The 26834-nt window shown below is 43.0% G+C and overlaps 1 protein-coding gene across 1 annotated transcript in view; it reads right to left on the bottom strand.

Annotated features, from left to right (window-relative positions):
- The window catches only part of UXS1 (UDP-glucuronate decarboxylase 1), a 224990-nt gene that overhangs the window by 59390 nt on the left and 138766 nt on the right, over window positions 1-26834 (bottom strand). Inside the window, exons 11-13 of the mRNA XM_085622619.1 lie at window positions 18541-18584; window positions 8038-8098; window positions 2889-2946 (exon numbers count right to left, since the gene is read on the bottom strand). Coding sequence (XP_085478745.1) covers window positions 2889-2946; window positions 8038-8098; window positions 18541-18584 — 163 coding nt within the window. The remainder of the gene's footprint in view (window positions 1-2888; window positions 2947-8037; window positions 8099-18540; window positions 18585-26834) is intronic.

Genomic DNA, 26834 nt, shown 5'->3' with positions numbered 1-26834 from the left:
TGGCTGATAAAACTTAGGTCTGTGGACTGAGGTCTGAATATGGATAGGGAATTACAGGTTTTCCTGAAAAAATGATAAGATGTATGACCATAGAAGCAACATCTAACTAGATATGACATTTGATGTACGTTAAGTTTCTGCTAGAATATTATGGGCACAACTAAACATTACTAGAATGTCTAAGACAAATGTTTGGCAGTGAATGATACGATCATGTTACATGTTTCTTGCAAGGTGCTAACTAAAAGTTTGAATATATCAGTGGATTAATGTGAATTTACTCTGGACTTAACATACTGAATGTATGAACAAGTATTCGTCAGGCTCCTCCCCTGTTTGAATTTTCTCTGAATCTTATCTCTTTTTTCCATCTATTTTTTCTACACAAATGGGTTATGTAAAACAACACTTTATCTCTATTTATACAGAGACGAGGTAGGTCTACCGCGTTGGACTTCACATACCTTCAGACCATTCATCTGGTTATAGCGAAATTTGAGTACATTTGTTAATTTCTTGGGACGACACGATAGGCCCTGAAATGTTAGTGTACTGTAGACACCTTTAATTTCAGATGATCGCATAGCAGCTTTGAACATATTGATTTTGGGCTAAATTAGCACTGAGCCCGTATATATATTTTTTATCATGTACATTAGGAACTACTCTTTCTTGCTAATCAGGACTACAGTCATAGGCTACGCATACTTTAAAACTATGTTATAGGAAATTTTTGGCCGTTCCAAGATGGCGGTTGCTGTTACCAGTTTCAGTTTCCTCGTATTGTTACCTTCTGGTACATTTACAATAGGAATTATCGACATGCTTAAGGGCAATCTTAAGACTTTCGAGTTTTCTTACATTCCGAAACTGATAATAAATAGTGGATAGAAATAGATTATATGACACTCCGTCTTTACACACTGCAATAATTCACTATTCAAACATGGTGTCGCTAAGTGCTCTGACTTCCTTTCTGGATACCAAGAAGTCACATTACTGGGATGCGGTATATACGTGTCGTATGAATGGACGCTTGGGGTCATTACCGTGCACAGACTTGTGCTTGGGACACCTTTGCGGGGACACCGGGTAAGCGCACTTAAATCTTGTGTGACTGAATGGTATCAAGAATAAGACGGAAGGACTACCTGTTGTAATAGCATCAGGACTTTATGGTTGATTTTTTCCTTTATTTGCAGTGAGGGAGCCTATCATGGACTTCCTCCACATCTCTTAAATACTGTGGCTCGTCGTAGCAGCTAATCCTTATTTTGGATCGACTCATATACTTGGTATCTATCGAACATTTATTGATTTTATAAACACTAAGATGCAACAAGTTGGAGTGCGCCTTATTGCGTTAATTTTCATCATTGTTTTTAACTCTGAACGCTGTGGCTGACATACTTTAATGCAGATTACTGGGTTATTTATGGGTTTACTTCACATTTTACTGCTGGCCAGATCAGGTAACAATGGTGTCACACCATACTCAATGGTAGTTCACAGGATTCATTGTGATCAGTGTCTGACATAAGTCATAACTTGGATTATATATATATTTATTGTAGATAACGGTTGATTGCTCCACATATTCTTACTTGGACTTGATTTGGAATTTAAGCCTACGATAATTTTGTTTATTTTGAAGTAAATGAACCATCTAAACACGCCTTATCGCTAGCGCTCCTTATGGTTTAACTCTGTGATTCACAGTGGACACTGTTTACTCTCAATGTTTCAGATGCTTGGAGTAGCAGATTAGTTCCAGCCGCTACATACGGGCACCTATGACTATTTTTGACAAAGACTGAAGATTATTGAGATCAGTAATACAGAACTTGTGGGTGTATTGTTTAAATATTACATTGGCCAAAACTGGGTGGAATCATCTTGAACTTTCGGTCACTACATCTGGTGAAGTTCTGACTTTACATGCACTGACTTTTGGTGCAAAACTCTTCGGTCCTAAAGGTTTACTTCTTTTTTTTCTCTATCCGGTCACAATGTAGTGGAATCATCTTGAATTTTCGGTCACCACTCTTGGTGAAGGTCTGACTTCACATACGCTAACTTTTGGTGCAAAACTCTTTTGTCAAAAGGTTTGCTGGAATTGTCAGGGTACAAGAATAAACAAACTGTGAAAAGCTTGGAAACAATTTGGATATCGTTATTTTTTTATCCATGAGAAACAAGGCTTAGTGAACATTGTATTAATGTCTACATATATCCATGACTTTTAGGGCTGCATTGAATCTCTATGAGGGTGCCGCATGCAGTTATATTGAATGTTCACTTAGTTTTCTAATTTACAGGAGTCACCTTTGGTAGTAGGGTGCCAGAACTGCGATAGCACCTCTTTGTTTACAATTTTACCTAGAATGGTTCTTACCAACTATATTAGTCTTTAAAACAGTTAAATGAGGTGCGGTATTTTTCCCATTTGGTCCACTACTACCACGTAGAATTCTTACATAAAATAGTAAATCCTCTAGCCACAAAAAAACAACAACTGCTGCCTACAAACTGATTGCACCTCTCCTTTCGATCCTGTACAGCACTGCAGTGCCTTTCAACTGAGTACAAGCGATAGAAATTGCAAACTTTTAATATTCATGCAATATAAAATTGTGGTCCAAAAAAACAGAACTGTCTCCTAGAAAGAAAAGTAATACGACGTACTTTTTATGCCGTTTCTATAGAAGGTTGTCACACCACAACTCTAAGATCATCACCTAGAGACATTTAGAATGACAGGGGCAGACAGTATTTCAACCTAGTAGACAAAACATACATTGAATTGCAATCAAAACATTTAAATAATTTCTGTTCCACTAAAGCAGCATTACCGGAGTCTGATAAGAATTTAAACATAGAGCACTTACCAACAAGGTTTTTGATTAATTTGGCAAATTCTAGTATGGTGTGCTCTTCAGGATTCCCCTGAGGAAAAAATTCATAAACTCATTAAAATATGTCACTTTGCTTTCAGATTATGATTAAGGAAGTGCAACTGGTCAAATTATTTAAATTAGGCATTTTAACTGCAAATCTGTGACACTGATACAATTTATTAAACCAAATGTGATATGTATTGATGGTTCACATTTGTTTATTTATGTGTTTTATATAACACTTTGTACAGCTGTCAGATGATGTAGGAGACAGCTGTGTATACAGGTTCAAAGCAAAAAAGAAAGAAAGGAGATAATAATGGATCAAGGGGGTTCAGCCACGCTCATGCTTTTGGATCTGAGCGTCTCTTCCGACACCGTCTCCCACTCGATCTTGCAAAAAAGGCTAGCGGCACTAGGAATTAAGCACAAAACATTGAGCTGGTGGACATCCTTTTTTAGAAACAGGTTAAGGAGGTGCCTTGCTTGTCAGAAGTACATCAACTCAAATGGGCAGTGACTCATGGCTCATCCTTGAGCCCTACACTCTTCAATGTATATATGCATTCTTTAGAGGATATCTTTTAGTCAACAGACTTTACGATGGTCTCATATGCAGACAGCACTCAGATTGTCATCTCCCTAGCCTCTAACATTTAGCAAAGCTATGCCAAATTGGTGGACTGCAATAAGCAGGTAGGTGCTTGGATGTATAATAGTCACCTCAAACTAAATAGCGACAAAACAAGGGTCCTGTTGGTCAGAAATAATCCCTCTCCTTGGGACAAGCTTCCCTGGCCCTTTTGTTCGGGCAATCACCCCCTTCCAACAGAGGATGTAAAGAGCCTGGGAGTACTTCTTGATAAGAACCTCACCATGGTGGCACAGGCCAAGAAAGTGGCAAGCTCATGCTTTGATCTTCTAAGAGCCCTCAGGAAAACAATCAAATTGCTTCCCATTGACACGTGTAGAATAGTAATACAAGGATGTATTCTATCACGTTTAGACTACAGCAACTCCCTTCATCTAGGGAGTCATATGTATGTCACAAGAAAACTGCAGATCATACAGAATGGCACAACTAGAGTCCTGTTAAATATCCCTAAATCCCAATCAGCAAAACCGGCACTGGCAAACTTTCATTGGCAGCCAGTGAGGAAGAGAATGGATTTTAAGACTCTCTGTATGGTTCACAAAGCAAAGCATGCGCAGAGACCATATATTCTGAAGCAATTTATTATTCATCACTATAAAGTACGGAACCTACGATCAAACAAACAATTTCTTCTGACAGTACAGAGAATAAAAAGTGCGAGGGGCGGTGGACGTTTCTTCACCTATCTGGCACCCAGGCTCTGGAACTCACTTCCCCCCCTACCTAAGAGCCAATGATAATTTGCTCAGATTTACCAAGCAATTAAAGACATATCTGTTCTCTTGATTTACCGGGTCATCTTTTAAACCTCCTGCCAGCGCTGGTTAGCCATTCGCTTTCCAAGATTAAAAATAAATAAATAAAATATATAAGACTGAGTTTCATCAGATTGGTCTAAGACGTGTAATGACCTTCTGTCTGTCCTACAAGACCATTCAATGCTTGTTTGAAGGCAATTATAAAAAGTGCAGCTTTCATAAGTTTTCTTACTTGCGTGTGAGTAGGTTCAGCTCTTAGTTAGTGAGCATTCCTGCTTCTTGACCATCGCACTCCTAGGGAGCTGCCTACATGTTCAACCCATAATAGGCTTGTTGATTGATAAAATGAGCAGACCTTGACAAGTTTTCTGCTTGGTGTGTAATGAGGAGCCAGCTTCTGGAGGGATCCTGGGCCTTTGACCCAGTACTCTTTACGGAGAGCGCAGAGGACCCTGACTTTAAGTGTTTGATTTGGGCGTGCTTAAGGAAATTTCAGCACAAGAAAGCAGTCCGATTCTGTAGGCTTTATAACCAGTAATATGTTTTTTGAGAAGACCAGGGTAATGGTTTTACAAATGTCCAGACATGCTGTAATCTAAATTCATATTAACTCCAAACATTGTCTGGTTGGGACTAGTGGTACGATTTTGCAAAGTAAGGAGAGCTGGAGAATCATGGGTGAGGCAGGCAGGTCAGATGGGAGTCAAAACAAAATCTCTCTAGTTTCCTACTCAGGGAGGATGATGAAGGCATTCCAAGGCCTGAGCACCAGTTGAAGGGTAATGAGTGACATAGTTCCTCTCATAACTATGATCTCCGTTTGGGCTCCATTCATATAGAGAAAACAATTTAAAAAAGAACCTGGTTCAAGCAAGACGTGATGCTTTGTTGCCCAGTGTTGTTTATCTGAAAGTTGATTGCGTATCATCTGAATACATTCAGAAATACACATGGAGCTGGTCTAGCAGTGCTGCCAAAGGACTACTGTAGATGTACTTCTGCATTTCAGAAGACCTTCTCATATCAGAGAACAGGTCACCTGAGATTCCTAAACAAATACATCTGTAAGATCAGTATTCGCTGTGACCCAATAAAAGATCATCAATTCCTAGGAGTATATTTTTCCTAGACCAACATAGTCGAGGTTTCTGTTTTTAGTATAAGACTAGGTTCTCTCTCACACACAACTATTAGCAACGATAACTGTAAGGCAACAACAGGATTACTTACTGATTGCTGAAGTCCTATTTCCAGGTCATTAACAAAGTTTTGTGCAGTGCTTGATCCTGAGTTAGCCCTCAAACTGCAGACCTGATACTCCTCATTCATCTTTGCTATACTCAAATGCGGTGGGCCCTCCACTGGTGTGCCCACCCTGTAGTCTCACTAGGGAACCTACTCATTTGCCCACTTCGGCACAGGCACGGATAAGTGGCAGCGTTTTGGGTCGGGGTACAGTGGCAGCACCTGGGGCTGATGAGTGCTGGCCTCCCCTTCTCATTTCAGTCCGGTGGCCTGGGTGTATTAGCCCACTTTAGGTTAATCTTTTTTAATGAGTGCAAATATTTGCAAACATTATGCACATAGGTCTTGCAATAATGGTGGAGAATATTTGTAAAATATCCTTCACGTTCTCGGATGCAATCACTATCAGTGCACCAGACGTCAATGTTTCCCTAGGCTGATTGGAAACAGTGGTATATTTGTAGAAATTGCAACTGCAGTATAGAAGGTAGGATCTAAAAAACAACAGCAAAGACTGCCAACCATCACTCCCTCCCCCTCTCCTGCACCTTCATCTCTAGGACCAGCCAGAGGGGACTATGCAAGGTTCCTCACCAGAGTCAGACCATTAAAGTTGGACATGGCTACATGCAAACCAGCAATACCATGACTGGGACATCTGGGAAGAGGGCAAAGGTGCACTCTGATACAGCCGGTCCAAGAGGCAAAAGAGGCCCTGAACAGGATCAGCAGTGGGCTGCTACCCAAAATCAAGGACTTGGGCATACAAGATGGAGATTCAAGCTTGGAACAAAATGAACAGGTTTTTATCAAACTGTTTTACCGTAATTGACTATGACATTTTTGTATGTCTTGTTGCAAGCATATTCTAGAAACAAACTGTATATTGTTTGCATTCAGGGACACTGACTTTATCGCTGTGTTGTTCTGCATTAACATTTAGAAGGTTCATTGCCACTTGAGGGCTTTACGCTATTTGACTCTTGTTTTACTGTACAAATATCAATACTTTAAGATATTAAAGTGTTTATATAAACCCACAACATGTCTGGAAATTGCCATCTTTACAGCCACTTTAACAACTGTTGCACTGTATCTAATATCAGTCCTACATCAATCCCTGTAAGCTAGGCCTTGAATGTTTGTTAATGTCTAGTGGTAGAGTCAGGAAGATTTGGGGGAACAATTCTCTATCACAGAGTACCCATTGCTCTGGACGGTGGAGAACACCAGCACCATTTGTCTTAATAGTGCTTTGTAGCCCCTGTAACTGCAAGGACCAGCGAAGAAGCTCGACAGATAAGAGAAAAGGGTAGAGGAAAAAAAGGAGAAAAGATAGACCACATGAGATGGGTATAGGACAAGATTGAGAGACTCTCAAATGAAATAGGTCAATGACAGGAAGATCCCAGGGGAGATTAGGGGAGAATGAAAGGTCGAGAAATAAGAGGATGTGCCAGAAAAAACTGTGAAAAAATCACAATCTTCTCATCATTTCTTACCCTGTCATAATTCACTAGACAACACAGACAGTGCAAAGGCCTGGACTCTGGCTCTGGAGGAAGCTAAATGAGGGAGCTGCTGAAGTCCAGCTGAGAGGCAAAAGCCGCAGCTGCTGTTAGCCGAGACAGTTTCATGATGACTAGGCTAGTGGCACCAACCTGCAGCCTTCACAGTTGTCAAGTCAAGAAAAGCTTGGTCTCCTAACTGAGCAGTTCACTGGCCCAACTTAAGATTCAGCTACTGACATTACAATCTGCAAGTCCGGCTAAAGGAGTGCAGCAATAGCTTACACATCAAGGCTGAGCTGACCGGTCTGTGCTAATTCTACTTCTGCAGCTCCAACCTCACACTGTATATGTCAGTTGTCGTATGCAGTTTGTGATGGTTAGAGAGAGAGGATACAGATCCGCGAAAAGTGTGAGTACAGCGGCTGGATGCTTCGTTGATTGAATCATTCAATGAACACAATTAACAAATGTAGGCTGTAGGAGTTGTAGAAGCTAACAATTAAGACAGTAAACCTTGCAGCCCAGCTCCCGAATCCTCTCGATAAGCACTGCATCGCACGATAGCTTACCAGAGGGACGTACATATCAGTCGCTTGGCAACTCCTAAACCTAAACCCTCCATTTGGTTTTTGTAATACCCATACAGTCTTCAAAAACAGGAACAGTGTGCCATACTTGCACTGATATGTAAAGAAGATAAAATGAACTCAACGAATGTGAAATTGTAATATAAAGCATAATATCTATGCTTGCACCATGCTAAAGCTATGCCCTTACGGAGCTTAAGTGCATGAACCTAAAAATTCAAAATATACATAAGTGTGCAAAGCGCAGATTTGTAAACAGTAGGCAATAAATACAGTACATAATTGAAACTATTTGCTACTAAAATGAGAGTCATCGCCCAGTTGTGCCATTTTTGCAAAACACAAAAAGGAAGAGAACAGGAGTGGCTTGTGCAATATGCTTACCAGGTTGACTGGACTGCTGACATTGTTGTTCATCAAGGACACCAATCCATTCACAAGGTCACTGAAAGCAATTAAGAAATTACAGTTTAATAGTCACAGAGGGGTAGAAAGAACCTAAGCTCACCCATTGTCTTAAAAAGTCAGACCTCAACAGCACAAAATGTTTAAAGCAATCGAGCAAGAGGCAAACCTAAAATGCAAGCAATGATTATGCGCACATCAATGCTAAGTACATATTGTGGTGAAGAGAGTGCAGACTTCTCTAGACCCCATGTACATAAAATAAGCTCCTTGCCATCATCAAGTATGGACAACTCAGGTAATGAAGATCAGAATTGGCAATTTATATTTAAATATCTCCAGGTTTTTCATGTTCAAAGGCTAAAAAATAAAACACTGTTTCACCATAAAAGACCAAAGAAAGGTAAAGAGCTGTTTCTGCCCATAAACATGTTACGCAAATGGAATTTGACTGTAAGAGTGCACAAAATATCATAACTATTCGGTTCTTTGCCAAAGTTGCTTTTTTCTGACGGCACAAATGAATCTAGCTTTTTTCTAATTTCATTTCTGCTGAAATAATATAGTTCTGATGCTTTCCCAGAGCTCCACACAAAAATTAATGCTCACTATGGTTATAAAGGGTTATTATAAATCAAATAAAATTACACCTAGCCATAGAGAGCGGGTCTGTGTATGTGAAAAAATCAATTAACTGGGACAATAACCTTCACCCACCCAAAGGTGACATGCTTAATCATTCTGTCCTCACCTCACAGGACCAAAGGAAAGAGCAGCCAAGAGGGCCAGACACACTGCTAGAGGTCGTCCCAAAAAGAACCTCTGACTGACTGGTATGTGCAAGCACCATAAGTCATCTTACCAATACTTTAAAAAGAGTTGTCAACAAGAACTTCCACATCTTAAATACAGGTGACACACACCTCAAGAAACCAATGTTTGCCCTGAAACGGAGCAGGAACATCAAAGATATAGTGACAGATACAAGACCTCAAATGACTCAGAGGGACAAGACTCTATGGATATTACCCCGTGTCAAGGGAAATTTCCTTTGCGAATCATGCTCAGTTTGCCCATCTGACACAACCATAAACTCAGACTATTTGGGACTTAGAGCCCCCTGGATACTAAATAGTCATACAAACTGAAATACCAGTGGGGTGATACATTCGATCACCCGTCCCTGCAAACTCCAATGTGGGGGCATAACAACTCACAAAATAAAGACAAGGGTGGTAGAATATCGCAGACCTGGCACTATCTGAAGTCACAACACACTGCTGAAGATATTAAATGGACGATCATTGACAAACCACACTACACCACACATAGCTTGGATGATCTCCTGTTCCAGAGTGAACAGCGTTAGGATTGAGGAGTCATCTACGAGAACTAAATGATGAGATCCCGTGAACTGCACCAGCTTCACTGGTCTACTGTAGGTTCATAACTGAACACATTTTGTTCGGTATGATTCTATCTATATTTGTAGGTGGAGTATTACCAGATGAATATCTGTTCCAAAGGCTCCCCGCCCTGCTAATGGTCACCCCCCTATTGTTTCTAATGGCTATCCGATGGGACTCTATATCCCAGAATACCTCTCACCTACACTCATTTTTGTCCTAACAAAACCCACATCAAAACCTACATCGTAATCAGTCTTTTACATGGTTAAAAAAGTAATTAGTGTAATCTACACAAATTCACATAATATGCAGCCCTTTGGTTGGTTTTCATCACTGAATTTACATTATTGATGCAATGCGTGCCCCATAGTGGGCACCTTTACAACAATTACCATGGTACCCGGGGACTCTCACTCATTGCAGACCACATGGAGCTTGGCTGCTCCTCACGCATCAACATGCGTTCCTTTAAAAGTGACGTACCCACTCGAGGTTACTACTCTCACCGGGTACGCCGAATGAGGAAAAGGAGTTTCTCAGAAGGTATTTCTCTTCTTTCTTTTCTCTCCTCTACAGGCTTGGACACTTGGCCTGATCTCTATTTCCTGTGTCACCTTGCCTCTAGCTTTGGCTGATAACTGGATAATGTTACAAGTGATTAGAGAAGCATTGCTTAGAACATGTAGCATGTTGTGATTGAGAAATCATAGTGCACGGCATTGTAAGTTTGGCAAATGCAATTCTCAATCCCCGCTGATACCTGGCCATATTGTGTATCATCATATACAGCTTTGCCACCTAGGCAGCCAACTTAGGCTTGAGGGTGAGCTGGATATTCCGTTCAGAGGGTAAGACTGTCTCTTCACCAATTATATGCCACCAGTCGCTAGTATTCACATTGGTGTTGGGCACACTCACCCAGGTCTACTCACATTTGCTTGGTAGTAGACTTATTATTCTGTGTATGAGTTTGAATGTTTTTAAAGCTGTTCTCTGTTTCCTTATTATGTAGTATGACAGTGGACCCTCACAAACAAGGAGGTTGTGGGCCAACTTCTGTATCAGTTGGCTTACCACCATTAGGCCAACATTAGGTTTTATAATTTTTGTTTTCTATCACAGTGTGACTATAATAACCGGTCCTGAAGAATGCCCCATAACCCTTGGTTGGGTCACCTATAGGGCAGAAACATGTCGACCATATAAGAAGAATATTATTTCCAAACTCCCCCCTCAACTGATACCTAACCTACCAGGAGATAGCTTTTACTCACCATAATTGTGTATATATAGCACTCCCACCCATACCGGTCTCTCATCCAGAAATCAAAACCTCAGCTCCTCTCCTTCAGAGAATTGAAGCCTACACCAGGCGCCTTCGGTCCTGGTGTGAGAAGGGGACCCAATGATGAAGCATGCCATGCATGAAGTATCACTTCAACACTCATCTATTGACCGCTGATGAGTTAAATAGGTCAGTAAATTCTCCACAATAAACAAAGATTGAAGTTATTTCTCCCACTGTCAAAGAGATGGTTTCCAGCATTCGACCACTGGGATCCCCTAATGTCCGAGCAAAATACTCAAGGTCAAGATGTCCTAAGAATCAGAGATTATGGTCCCTATATTCAAACTGCAGTTTATGAACAGAAAAATTCCCTCTGCTTGGAAACTAGTTGTTGCGAAACCCTTACTGAAAAAGCCTGATGTAGATCCCAAGCTGTTAAATACTATAGACCAATCTCACTCCTGTTTTTTGGAAATGTTCTACGAACAGTCAGTGAAATTTGTTGAAGCACAAGCTGTTGGATCCACATCAGGCAAGTTTCAGATTGAGCACAGTATGGAGATGGTGGTGGTGTCTCTCCTCGATCTCAGGAGAGGGGCATATAAGGGAGAGGTCACTACCCTTGCTTACCTCAATTTATCCGTCACCTTCCACAACATCGGCCACTGTATACTAACTTTTAGATTAATCGAAACAGGGATCGGTGGCACAACTCTGAAAAGGATCCCTTTGTTTCTTCATGAAAGAACACAAACTGACTAATACGTTCTTTTTCAAGCCCACAAATGTTAAATTGGCAACAACACAGTGCTCAATTTTGTCTCTGCTATTATTTCATATTTATTGACGCCCACTTATATGGCTAAAATGTTTGCCCAGCGTGATCCTAATTGATGTAACAAACTTGGGCTCTATCCAAGATTGAGTCTACAGCAACCATGGACTATTGTTGGCACTTCAGACTCCTTGACTCTTTCCTACTAAAAACATTTTGTTGAAATTTTATGAAGGGATAAGGCTATAATCCTACTTTGTATTTTACAGGGAGAACCAAAGGTGAACTGCAAATAAATGGTCTGGGGCATGAAGAATCTAGATAGGATTTAGTGAGAGGAGGTAACAGGTTGATGTCTTCATAGAACAAGAAATACATTTTTTGGTTTTAAAAATCCAAGGAGGACCCACTAACCATATACATACTACATAAAAGAAGCAGGAGATATCAATCAAAACTTTGAAATTGCCAAAACAAATGAAGGTACAATTGTTTTTTGCACAGAGGACTAAATGCTTAAAAGATGCGGTTGTGTTATATGGCTGGGATCAATTGGAAAAACAGAACTCACTTTTGGGCTTAAAGAGAAGAGATTGAATGGAACAATCTTCAATAACCACTGCAGGCAGGACAAGCTAAGAAGATGCCTGGGTCAGAAAAACAGGACAGACAGCACTGATTAAGTAAGAGTACAAGGAAACCATGTACGGATCTGAGTGCAGAAGTCTGGCAGAAAATTAAAGACTAATTACTTATCTCTAAGAACAGTTTTGCATATTGTATCTCTTCTAGATTCATGTATGTATTGTGTATTATTCCAACTTCTAGCAGTTGGATCCAGAAACCTTCTTGTACCAAATAATGATGTCCTGCTTATTGCTGCAAGTGCAAAAAATGGCCTTGGCAGATTGTTGGGTCTGCTCCTTTCAACTGATTACTTTATAAGCAACACCCTTACTTAGTAGGATTGATGGTAGAAAAAATGCTATTGCCAAATCTTGACAACTGGCATAAGAAGGATTCTTTGGTCAAACAATTACACACATATATAAATGCACTTCACTCTATGCATGAGGAAGAGCTTTGAAACTATGCTCCACTTACAACACATAAATAAATCATGTTCCCCAACAATGGGTAAGGCTGCACACAGCTACAAAGCCAAAGCTCCATTCTACTGCCAGACTCTATCATTAATGAAGATGTTTGATCACATTACCTCTATTCTCTGCAATCTGCATTGGTTACGTACTTAGGCAAGATTAGCATGGGCAGCCTCCTCAAAATGCTCCCGGTTTACGTAAATGTTGTGGGTGAATTGGCTGAGATTTGGGGTGTATGCTAACGTATCGCATACAGGTAGGATGTCTCCACCCAACAGTTCCCTCCATATATACTCTTAACAAATAGTAATACCTTATCGAATGGGCCCTGACACAAGTACTGCAATCCTCAGACGTGGTAATTTTGGTTGAAGGTGATTTTAATCTCATCATGAAAATTGCCCTTGACCAGTCGGGCCCGCGTTTCAGCCAAACTGGGGCTTTCTCAGCAGGACGCCTGAGGTGGTTGAGCAAGTGTAGCCTGGAGGATGTGTGGAGGCAAAAGACTACACATTTTACTCTGCAACCCACAAAATGTTCACCCGTATTGACTATTTCCTGGCCACTACTGTGGTTCAGGCCCTTGTCAAAGAAGTGAGCATTGCTTCTATTTCATTATCAGACCATGCTCCTCTCACTCTAGCGCTCCAGGTGGAAAAAATATGCATGGGCCCCACAAGATGGAGACGACACAACTGCCTCATTAAGAACACGACTAACATTACCACTTGAGAAGCGGCGATCTCTACATTCGTACAGAACAATGATACAGAAGAGGACCCTGTGGCTACCCTTTGGGAAAGGCTGAAGGCAGTGGTTAGAGGGGAACTGATCATCATATCGTCAGCGGACAACCGTCAGAGACAGGAGGAACGAGATCAGTAGAAAAAGGCAGTAAAGGAGTTAGAAGCCCTATATAAACGTACTGGGGCCCCTAGGGCCTGGTGTGAGCTTGACAAGGCGTGGAAACACCTTAAGCGCATTGACCTAAAAAAGGCAGAGTATGACGTAATGCATTTAAAACACAAATTTTACATTGAGAGCAATAAATGTGGACGGATGCTAGCATATCACTTCTGGTCCAAACCACAACAGGCAATCATAACAGCCAACCAAGACGTTGAAAGGAATGAGACTTGGGGTGGGGGGCCAAATTATACACAGCTCAGAAACGTACCCCATACAGTATTTACCCCCACTTGGAGAAGGTTCACACGACTACACTCACTCCAGCACAAGTAGAGAGTTTAGAGAAACAGATTGGAATTGAGGAGGTGATCTGTACTATTGCCAGGTTGAAACAGCTGAAATCCCCAGGCCCTGACTGATTATTTCCAAAGTTCTACAAAACATTCTGCCATACACTAGCCCCAATCCTCACTAGGCTTTTTAACACCTTTGTAGACACAGGGACACTTACAGAGTCCATGTTTGAAGCCTCTATTACCATCATTCCCCTGCCTTGGAAAGGTAAAACACTATGTAGCTCGTTCAGAACTATTTCCCTCCTCAATTTTGATTCTAAACTATTCACATGCATCCTAGCACAGACTTAATCCACTCATGCCCAGCCTGGTCTTCCCTGACCAGGAATGCTTCATTCCAAATAGGCACTCTGGAGACAACTTCAAAAGCATCCTCCACCTTGTCGATAAACTCCACCGCTCCAAGAAGAAAGCGCTGCTTCTCGTCATTGATGCATAAAAAGCATTCAACAGTGTTATTTGCAACTCTGAATCAATCGACAAAGTTTACCCCAAAACTGAAATGTTTTAGTGTGTCACAGCAAACAAATGACGGACAGAATGCTGACAATGCAAACATTCTCCCCCAGTCAAAAGATCTGGGTTAAATCCATCGTTCTTTTTTACCCATTAAGCCACCCCAGTTTGGACTTAGCCATATGCAAATCAGTCTTGACCCTGTGCCCCATGGGAACAGTCCAGACCGAACTGCCATGCCAGGTCCTCCCTGGACTGTAAATAAGCATCCTAGGATCGGTTTTAGAGTGTCTACAGCTGCTCTGGGCCACAGCGAAGGTAAATGGGGTGCTGTCAAAGCCCTTTTCCGATAATAAGGGGAAAGCGCCAGGGCTGTCTGCTCTACCTGCTCCTATCTGCCCATTACAATGAGCCACTAGCCCACTGCATGCGGACAGCACCCATATCACGGGAATTTCCTCTGAAGGGGCCACACACGATATCAGCCTATATGCTTACGATGTCATCATAGCCCTCACTGAGCCAATGTCATCACTCCCCTCCCTTGTGGCTGGACTAACCAACTTGGGCTATATCTGGGTTCAAGGTCAACCTCCAAAAATACCAAAACTTAATGTCTGTTCTCCCGCTCCATGAGGAGCACCTTTGCACCACATTTCCTGTTGCCTGTGCTGGGTCAACCATCCCATATTTCGTCAACCATCTCCTATTTTGGGATCCAACTGGCCTGCACCATAGATAGGACAGTAAAGGTCAACTACTCTGTACTTTGCTGGCAAGTCCAGGCAGACTTGGCTAAATGATGCGGGCTTCAACTCTCCTGGCTAGGCATAATAGCGGCTATACAGAGAACCATCCTCCCCAAATATTTAAAAACCTGCAGCTGACACCGCCTAAGAACACTCTCCGGTCCTTGCAACTATAAATACATTCATATGGGAAAGGAAAAGGTCTAGCATGGAAAAGCAGCTACTTTACCGTACAATGCTAGAGGGAGACCTGAAATGCCCCATGATTAGATACTACCAGGCAGCACAACTTTGCTTTACGGTGGAGTGGGGCAGAACAGCCACGGTAAAGCACAGGTGCTTTATGAACCAGACAGTAGCTGGCGAACACAAATCTGGAGGGTGCCTCGGCTAGCCCGTAAGCATAGAGCGTTTACTCATTGCCTGTCACTAAATTACTTCTCTAGGTGTTGGATGAAGTGGCAGGTTCGAATGGGTTGACTTTGTTTCCTGCCCCAATGACCCACATAATAGCCAACCCAGGCTTTACGCCGGACCTGAAGTTGAGCGCTTCCGCAGATGGCAGGAAGGGAGCTGTAAACAGGTTGTCGGCATGCGGCCCACGGAATCATACCGTTTCACTGCATGAAGACAGACTCCGGGCCAGATGACGCAGATCATATCCAGTGCCTCAAAATCCAACACTGGGTAACACCCTTCCATTAGACCATATGTTGAGAGGCCACTAACACCCTTCGAGGAATTAATATTTTTCAAACGGGACAGCAGGTGCCTTATCAGTGAGATCTATGTACTGCTAGGGCAACCACCCCTACAAGATAAGACTGCAGGGCAAAGAAGATGGGAAGCAGATCTAGACTTTGTGCTCACGCCCAAAGAATGGGAGGACATCTATTATTGAGCGAGAGACACAGCACTCAACATGGCCAGTACGGATGTAGCTAATAAAATAGCTTCCTACTGGTACTCAACACCTGACCGAGAGTTCTGAAATGGTTCCCAGAGTGTACAGGGGAATGCTGGTAGGGCGGTGGCGGACTAGTAGGGCGGTGGCGGAACTGGCACCCTACTGCACTTGCTTTGGCACTGCCCAAAGCTAGTTCGCTATTGGGGGAAAATACTTGATAACAGTGATAGATCCTTCAACACTCAAATACAGAGGTTTCCTACATACACCATACTGGGACTTCTCAATCCCCTGACCTACTTTCTAATGTCAATGCCAGGACAGCAGATGGCCCTTGCCCTAGGAGCCACCCACCAGGCTATACTTTTCCCTATAGGGCTCTGATAAAACCCCAGACTACACAGCATGGCTACATAAACTCTGGTTCATACTAGGTATGGAAAAATTGACACTCTCAGCAGAGCTTAAAGAAGATACCTTTGAAGAATTATGGGCCCCGTTTATTAACATTCTATCCACAGAATTTAATGACCTGACTCGTCCTAATTATCTTAAACTACTACAATTGATCCAGAAATCGTCGACACCCTCTGAGATCAATCAGAGGGCATGCAGAGCACAGGACAAATTCCAAGCATGGCCCCGTCCCCCCACTAGATGGAAAAGTGACCAACATGTGACGCAAGAATGAAAGGTAGAGGGGGAATGTTAAAGGGATAAAAGTTGGGTTTTGTTACAAGTGTGCTACGGCATCACACTGTCGACCCACAGGTTGTAGTCAGAAAGCTGTGTAGGACGATTTCCTCACTGGCTGTTTATTTCTAATAAACAGAATGTACCCATAAAATGGGCTGCCCACCAACAACATCTTCCTCTTTAACAGATCAATAGGCTCAAATGTCCAAAATTGATCAGGCAGACAAACAAGGCTCAGAAGTAAAAACACACTTATGAAAATCCCAAGAATTAAAACAGACCACACACCACACCAAATTGTGCTGGAGCTACCACGTCTTTCTAGAATTCACTGTCAGTAGAATTAAAGGCCAAACCATCACTGCTTTTCTTCCACCATCTAAAATCTCACCTTTTCATACTCTACCAAAACTAAACTTAGTATCGTCATTCTTCCCATCATCCTTTTGTTTACTGTTTGCAACTAAGAATTGGCAAAGCTGTTCACTGAATTCTACTGTTACTTTCTATTTTGTGTTTAATACTTTTATGGATTTAAATGCATTTTGTAGCAGGCGGAACACCACAGACTGAACTAATAAGTTGGCAGACCTGGAAGGGGGGAGGGAAGAGAGGAGAAGGAGAACAGATAATAGAGTTATATGTTCGAATATTTGAACACTAAACGCTGAAGGTAATGGGTAAATGTTTTCAGAACAAGAGTTCTATTGTTACTTTTAAAAGTTCTGTTTTTATTTGGTCTTATAATGTAAAATACCCAATGTTCTATTTTATGCCTGAGCGCTATATAGAACTATGAACATAATTAAAATAAAGCAGGTGAAAACCTGAACCCGCACATAAGCAGTCTGGTTCTGAGCATACCACAGCAAATCTCAGGTTCTTTTCAGCAAACAGCAGTTTCCGAACAGCACCTCCGGTTTTTAGATCATCTACCTCAGTTTCCTATTTTGAATACATCAGGAAGCCGTACTATATATATATTAGTGCCCTCAGGGCACAACAGGTACGCTGTCCCCGGGGCACTATGGTAGTAGAGAAGGGGCTGCAGACAATTGTGCAATTCCTTCTTTAATACAGATAGCACTGGTGCTATCTTCAGAGGGCGTTCCTTCGTTTGCATGTGGGAGTGGCTTGATGCAAATGAGGGATTGACTTTGCCTCCGTGCTGTATTATGTACAGGGGCGCAGAGACAAGCAGGCCCGAGGAAGGGCACTTACAGTGCGTCACAAAATGTTGGTACATTGTCCGTGCGCCTCCTGATGGCAGACCTCTGCAGGAGGGAAAGGAGGCCCCATGAACCCACCCCAGAAATCCCCTGCAGACTGGCACATTCACTCCGGCATTCATCTGCAGGGGTATCTTAGACCCCTCTTCAGAAAGCAGTCGGCTTGCCGCCTGCACAGAGAAACACAGAGCAGCTTTGTAACAGTGGCTCCTTTTTCACTGAATATGCTGCTATCAGGTCAGCCCAAGTTCATGACTGCCCTGAGGGCATCACATTTATCCTAGTAAGGCACACTGTCCCAATCTGCGGATGGAGCACCTGTTTAAAGGTGCGCTGTAGGCACACACAGGGACATTGTGCCCCGCCTTTAATACGGGCCCAGAAGCGCACTTAGTGAAGTCAAATAGATACTGCTGAAGATTTCTCTGTGCATACTAATGATCAGCTCTCTGGATGATAGATGCAAGCAAGTAGGGCATTTGGATACAGCTCACAGAACAGAAACACAGCTGCTGTAAATTCTCAGATGCTCAGTGGAGCAGATTAGCACAAATTCACTGTATGGACCAGAGGGTAACAGATACTCATTTATCAAATCGTCTTACCTAACGTACTGGAAAGCGCGTGTCTGGGTCCCAGAGCCATAAACCTTCACACAAAATAGAAAAAGAGAAAAAAAGTAATGTTACTTGTGGCGCATGCTGTCTAATGTAGCTTCTGCATTGATGAGAATTGCAGTTATCCTTGATGTTCTGTGGATGAAGAAACAAATGCAGGTGAAAACAGTATGTGCCATCGGATTGTACATTTCAATCATCAAAAATCTCTTGCACCCTTTGCTCTCTGCCAAAAGAGCCACCACACAAAGGTGCCTAAAGAGAAACACATGTGCAACATAAGGAGTGCACATTTCCTAAACGAGGTCAATAAAGGCCTCAAGTACATGTTCACCCTACCAATTAAAATAACCATGCAATATCTTTGATTCAATATTTTTATGGTGGTGGACTTCAACTAAACTCAAGCAGTGAATTTAATATACCAAGATATTCTGCTGTTGCACGACTGATGTATAGTCTTCTAAACTCACTTTTTATACACAAAAGTCACTTGGGCTTCATATAGTTCCCAAGAAAATAGCACCACTAAAGTGACCTCCTTTAGGTTGGTGTCTGCCCCTTTTTAAACAGTCTGTAGAGATAAAACTGATGAAAAGATTGACCAGGCAAGGAGCAGTAATGCAGGGTTCCTTCAGATGGCAAACCGACTACTATACCGAAATAAGGACGCCGTTACGGCAGTTCCTTCTGTGGTTGAGAAGGACAGCTAGATGCAGTTCAGGTATTGACACTTAATTACATGCTCCATTTGTTCTTTGAAGTAATGGAGCACTTTAGCATTAATCTTAGTCCTGCACGTCTCTAGCTGTCACTAATGAATATTTAGTCATCTGAATCCTGCCTGCTTTCTGTCTAAATGGTAATTTAGGGAATTGCTTTCTGTATTCTAAGTATGTGTTGTCAATCAATTTACCAATAGAAAGCTTTTCAATGGATGGACATTGATTCAAAGGCACAGATTTGCACTACATTACGGATAAGATCAATGTTAATGGGTTAACTTGCCGCTATCTATTGACGAAGCAGATTGTGTGGTTTTTGTACAGTATCATTTTGTTTTACCTCTATCCTCTACGTGCTTCAGTAGGATTCTTATTTTACACTCACTATGCTGAGGTCCTCTGTGGAATAGGGCACGCATGCTATATTTGGGTTAGAGAACTGGATAAGTAGCAACTCTTCTGCTTTAGGATACAGTAATGTAGACCAGATCAATCGATCTTGCATTTTCAATACAAAATCTGGTTTGAAGGAGGCAAAAGAATGATAGAGGTCTTCCTTTGGGGAGGCGAGGGGGGACTTTTACGGTTGTCTGTCACATTCTTAAAGCATGCGTTTCATTTTAGAAAAACACTTCAAATTTCACTCTAATTTAACTTTATTGCCATTACAAGTTATACTTTTCAATAGATGGTGCATAACCAATATGCAAAACAGTAGATCAGGACAGTAATGCTTGGCGACATTACATTTCATTTATAATCTGATGACGAGATCAGATGGCAAATCTTTCCTTTTTAAACAGCTTCTGATAGAAACTGTGAAACAAGCTATTTACAATTTATAGCTGCTGATCAATCATGACACAGCATTTACGTGATGTAGTGTCTCAGAAAGATGGGTTAGAGAGCAGAGGTATTACTATTTTATTGTTCTTGCATACATGCCTTGATGGAACAAAGGGTCAAATTTGAAGTGTCATTTATCAAGTATGGTAAGGAGGGTGGGTACAAGTCACCAAAAGCACAGAGGAACCACTGGAGACATGCAAAGCAAGCAGGAGGACTGTGTACTGAAGAAAGGGGATAGCCAAGTCTCTACGGTGCCCCAAAATAAGAGCTTATTTTGAAAATGTGAGGTGTACTAGTTTTGATGTTTGTAGAATTGAGGGATTATATTCTGATGAATCGTTTAAAGGAAAAAGTAGGCCTGAATCGGCACAACTTCCATTGTTAGAAAGGTATTGTAATTGAGAAGGACAAGAAGAGACTGATGCGGGATCAAAATGTGTCTGAGAACCCATTATACGCCCTTTTTTGTCCTCTTGACTTGCACAGTTAAATAGGATACTCTGCTGAGATGAACGTCATCACCTCTAGGAGGTGCAAAGCTGGAGTGGAGGTCAGAGGGCTGAAAGGACTACAGTTCAAAGACAGTTTCGGGCTCTTCCCAAGCTATGGTTGATTGGTACTTCCAGCGTGAGACTGGGATCCCCATCCTGGGAGAGAATACTGCTAACAGTAATTCTGAATAAGATGCATTAACACAGGACTCCGCGTTAGTTAATTCATCTGGGTTACTAATGCCACTTTTATCAATGTTTTTTTTTTTTTAACAACAAATTTTATTGAGTTTACAACCACCAGTGGGCGAACCCCAGTATACATCGGAGAGACGAATGACAAAATGCAAGAACATGAGATACTGGAGAGGGTCTCACCAGGAGATCCTGGAGAGGGTCTCACCAGGAGATCTGCAAAAATTTCGAACCAACAACCCCCCCCCACCCCACACCACCCATGAGGAACAATATAGGCAAGTAGTATAACTAAAATAAGTCCACAGCTGCAATCAAAAAGTACATTAGATTGGGGAGTCACTAACAACCAGTCGCTCAATAGGGTCCGGGTTGGCTGGCTGTACGAGGAAGGACAGGTCAATACCCCTGTCTTTTGCCCACCTATTCCAGATTTTCCCGTGTTTCTGTGGGCACCCCATGCCTGAAATACCGCCACTTCGGCCGACATGCATTTGTCTAAGGCTGTTTTCCATGCCGCCACCCCAGGGGGAGAGGGAGATTTCCAATGTTGCGCAATGTCGCGCTTGGCCAAGGTGAGGCCTAGGAACAGTAGGTGTCGCTTAGTCTGTTTCCCCCGATGTCTTCTGTGCCGTGAAGGAGTGTAAGTCTAGGATCGGCCGGGATGTCCCAACCCAACACCCGTCTCCGACAGGACAGCACACTCGACCAAAAATGATGTAATGCACCGCAGCCCCAGACCGTGTGGAGAAACGACCCATCCACAGAGTTACAACGGAGGCATGTAGGGGGCTTAATAGCTCCCATCTTCCACAGGCGGAGGCGGGTGTAATATATTCTGTGAAGATATTTAAACTGTATCAGCCTGTACCTGGAGGAGACGGCAGCAGACCTGGGACTGGCGAGGGCCTCCGTCCAATCATCGTCAGTCAGGGCAGGTAGATCAGCCTCCAATGCCGCCCTAGTCCTATGTATGTTCGTCTTGGAGTGTGTAGTCAAAGTTTGGTAAATTTGGCGGATTTTGTGTCCTCCGAGATCCCCCAATAACAGTCTACCCTCCATGGGTGGAATTCGGGCAGGGACTTGAGGTGCCTTATCAGGGGGGACAGGGCATGGCGGAGCTCAAGGTACTTATGAAACAGACTTGTGCAGGCCAAACTCCTCCTGCAGCCCCTGGAAGGATTTAAGTGTGGGCCCATGCATCACATCTCCTAGCGTAGAGATTCCTATAATATGCCACCTGTGAAACCCGGTTAGAGTCGAGACGGGCCGGAGATGTGTGTCCTTCCAAAGGGGAGTCTTGCCCGTCAACATGCCCCCCCCAGCCAATGGACCGGAAGACACGTCTCTAGACCTGAAGTACAGTACGGCAGGCCGGGGGAAGGGTGTCTAAGGGCGAGTTACTGTATAGAAGACCAAGCAGTGGGTATTCTGTCAGGAAGAGCCGTTCCACAGCATAGGCCGGGTGAGTTTGGGGGGGATTTTCATCACGGGGGGTAGCATTCGCTCCACGAACAGATGGGACGTTTTTTATTCCGACATGACATTCATCATAGTGTTTTCTGTGATTGAACCGTTTAGCGTTATTATTGTTAATGGTTTGAAACTACTTGAATCGTGCCTTTTTGAGGCTTTTCTGATATGTGGTCTTTTCCATGTTTTACAGTTACCCTGACGAAGGGCGAGAAGCCCGAAATGCATTGGGTTAAATCTCATCATGATTATTGGCTATATTGGATTCTTTCGACATGCTGTAATTAAGGCCTTTGAGCATAATACACGCACTTGAAAATCGAAATGATCAATTTCATATGCCTAAAGATTCGAATAAAATGTGTTTAAAATGAATGAACTTTGGTTGAACAATGATTTTCTCATCTAGAATGCAGGTGTTGCATCCTGGGACTGATACACAGTTGTGCATCAGCATTACGTTACATTTTTTGGTGCCATGGGACAGGGCACTCTCCAGGATTGAACCCTAAAAAGGATTAAATTGAACAGAACATTGAACAAAAGGAGTGCGGGTTGCTAACTAACTGAATCGTTATTCCCCTTACTGCCCGACTAGCACCCAGCACCCATCACGAAACTCATCTTAAAGAATAATCTTCGCTGAAAACTGGACTTGATAATAACAACGGATTACTTAGGAAGACTTTTCAAGGGAGTTAATACAAACGCATTGTATTTTATGTATTTACAGGGACTTATGATATTTGTTTAAGCACTCGTCTATGTAATAGGGTTGCTTTGTATGGCCTTAACTTTATTGTTTTGTTCAAACTTTCTTTCATTTCTACATTCGGAGGAGCACACATGGTCGCAATGGGGGTGGAGTTAGATTTTATTTAACGGGGTTGGTGAAACTGATTTTTCAAACATGAAGTGTTCATCTGCTAGTCGCTCCACACAACTAATTAAGAGGTTTGAGGTAGGCAACGCCGAGAGCGGCATTTTGCAGGTTTTTGTGTGTATTGCACTTTGATTTATAATCGAGTCACAACATGAGTTCATTGTGATTTTTTCTTTCATTTTCATCACGGGGGGTAGCATTCGCTCCACGAACAGATGGGACGTTTTTTATTCCGACATGACATTCATCATAGTGTTTTCTGTGATTGAACCGTTTAGCATTATTATTGTTAATGGTTTAAAACTACTTGAATCGTGCCTTTTTGAGGCTTTTCTGATATGTGGTCTTTTCCATGTTTTACAGTTACCCCTGACGAAGGGCGAGAAGCCCGAAATGCATTGGGTTAAATCTCATCATGATTATTGGCTATATTGGATTCTTTCGACATGCTGTAATTAAGGCCTTTGAGCATAATACACGCACTTGAAAATCGAAATGATCAATTTCATATGCCTAAAGATTCGAATAAAATGTGTTTAAAATGAATGAACTTTGGTTGAACGATGATTTTCTCATCTAGAATGCAGGTGTTGCATCCTGGGACTGATACACAGTTGTGCATCAGCATTACGTTACATTTTTTGGTGCCATGGGACAGGGCACTCTCCAGGATTGAACCCTAAAAAGGATTGAATTGAACAGAACATTGAACAAAAGGAGTGCAGGTTGCTAACTAACTTAACAGTTTGGGGGTTGTACCACCATTCACTGATAACTAGGAGCTGAGATGCCCAATAATATGACTGAACATCCGCTGCGGCAATGCCGCAACAGTAGGTGGACTGGACACAGGTCGCCAGGGCCACCCGTATCGCCCCTCCCCCCCAGAGGAATCTGTTAAGACGCGCATTGATATGAAGGAACCATGACGGGGGATAGGATACGGGTAATTCTGCAGCCTATAAAGCAAGCGTGGTAAGGACACTATTTTAAAAACAGCGGACCGGCCGTATAATGATAAGGGAAGGTGGGACCATACCGTCTCCTCACGTACTGCGGCTAGGCAAGGGGTCTATGTTACGCGACCACGCCACGGTGGAACATCTGGTGATATGGACACCAAGATATTTAAACCCCTCGTCAGCGATAACTAGCTGTGCGGCCCAAGTTTGACTCCCCTGTTCGCCACATAGGGAAGAGGACCGATTTGGACAGGTTGGCATGAAAGCCGGTCGTTTCGCCGAATACCCGCAGAATCTCAAGCACCCTCGGCCCCGTAACCCAAGGGTCAGAAAAGAAGAACAGCGCGTCGTCAGCATACAGTGCTATCCTGTCTGCGCATTCAGGTGACCAGTCCAAGCCCCGATAGACTGCGTCCAGGCGCACCCATGCAGCCAAGGGCTCTATAGCTAAGGCGAAGAGGAGCGGAGAGAGGGAACAACCCTGCCTGGTCCCTCGGCGGATGGGGAAGGAAGCAGAATGGTAGCCGGCCATACGAACTGAGGCTGTAAGATCTGTATACAATAATTTAACATTTGCGCGAAACCGGGGTCCCCGGTTAACTGCTTCTAAAAGTTTTAAAAGGTAGGTCCAACTCAAAGAGTCGAACGCGTTGGATATGTCGGCGAGCAGGACTGCCGCAGGGCGTCCTAGACGGTGGGCCTCAGCTACAGCAGTATGCACGCGCCTGATGATATGTCTGGTAGAGCGTTGAGGCATAAAGCCGAATGTTTTGAGTTTTACTTCTGATGGCTAAATAGATTTCAGATACCCTCCTCCCTTCTGTATGCAAGGAGCTTGCATATATAATCTGAAGTCACTTGGGTAGCCACCTTTCAAGATTCTAGGTTTGAAATTCATGACATTGATTGCACCCTTCTTTGTTCATCGCCTTATTTCTAAATTAATTCATCATAAATCCATATAACTCTTACCCAAACAAAGTACTGATTTCATTATTGTATTCTTAACAGTACCCTTTCATTTCAAAAGTATTGTATTTACTCCGCTTTCCCAAAGTAAAGTACAGCAATTAGGTAATTGAACCGGTTGTCCATTGCTGTATTTAGAAAGTTACTGTGTTTGTCCTTGATACAGGCCAAGTTATCATTTAACAAGCCATAACCTCAAAAGCAGAGTTGAAAATGGGCACAAGTGCATGGACTATTGTCGGTAAACTCACAGTCATCCTATATTGTTGGGTTACTGATACTGTCAAATAGAAGCCATTGGTACTGTACTTTATTTAGGGTGAAGGTCAGCAAAAGAATAGGTTTGACTTGTGCTTGCATAGACCAAATAGCCTAAGAACAAACAGTCTCAAAATTCAAAATATGCGCAGTTACAGCAATACATTATTGTCCAGCCAAACGCTTACATTTATGATCAAGAACAATTTTTATGTTACCGCTAACGCAAAGAGAACACAGTACCCTTGAGGTCAGGGCTCTAGTGTTTCATAGCAGTTACCAGTGTCCCACTCCCCTCTTCCTCTAGCAATCTCTGTTATTCCACATTTACTTTAGACAACATCTAGGGTAAGCCCCACAAGTAGTACGAGTCTCAGGAATCCTTTCCGGCTCTGTATCGAAGTTAATAGTGTTCCAGTGCCGGAAGCAATTTAACCCTGAACCAAATGGGCCGAATTCAGTCTTACCCCGCCCCCCACCTACAGGATTGGTGCAGCCGGAGTTCCTGAGCACGCCCCCTCTGCAGGCACCGGAGCAGCAACGGCTGGTTCAGGAGAGTTCACTTCACATGGTCCGGGGGGCTGCACTCAACAATCCCAGATTTCCTCACACTCACCTACAGCAACTGGAGGTTCCTTGTAGCTCCTTCTGGCAGGGTAAGTCTTTGGTCTGTCCTGTAGTGGGGAGAAGATGGTGAGAAGCTCCTGATGCTGAACCCTAATCCCGGTGTAGGTACGCAGGGGTTCTCATGGCAGCCTCACTCCTCCGACGACGCTCTTGATCAGGTTACACTTCTAGCTCATTCCGGTGAACCCTCTGGCATGTAGGGTTACCCTAGATCTACTGTACAAGGGCACCAACCTGAGCTGCACACCTGACGCTTGCATGGCGGCCCCTCCTGGCATACGGAGGTCACCGGCTCTTCACCGTACAGGAGCTACAGCCCTCTCCACACTGTAATCCACCCACAGAAGCCCCTCTTGACATAAGGGGTTGCTGATCCCTCACTGCTCACAGGCTCCAGCCCAACAACCACAGCAACCATTACAGTTCACTTTGTGAAAGCTCCTCCTGGCATAAAGGGGTCACAAACACCATACTGCACATGGGCTCTGGCCCGATCGGCACAGCAATATCCACGCCCTGCCAGAGGAGGGTTATAATGGATTCTACCCAGATCTGCGACGGGGTGAGTGTCTGAAAAGTTTCAGCGCTCTGGCCATCATCGCCGTGTGTTTGCTTTGTTCTGCTAAAGGAGGTATTCAGGGATTGCCAACTTTGCACAAGGTATTCTCGCTCCAACTAACACTCTCCTTTTCCTCACAGGGCACACTTGTCTTGGCAAGCAGGCACTGATGCTCCATACCAGTTGGTCATGGTTTCCCTGGATGATGTTTCCTCACCCAGCAGGTAGACTGGCCTTGGCCCCCAGTCTTGGTTACAAGGCAATGTCTTGTAGAGCTTTTCCTCCTCGCAA

This window comes from Triturus cristatus, chromosome 8, assembly GCF_964204655.1.
Source record: "Triturus cristatus chromosome 8, aTriCri1.1, whole genome shotgun sequence".
NCBI classification, from domain to species: domain Eukaryota; kingdom Metazoa; phylum Chordata; class Amphibia; order Caudata; family Salamandridae; genus Triturus; species Triturus cristatus.
Note: the sequence above shows the minus strand (reverse complement) of the source record. Positions and strands in the feature narration are given on the sequence as shown.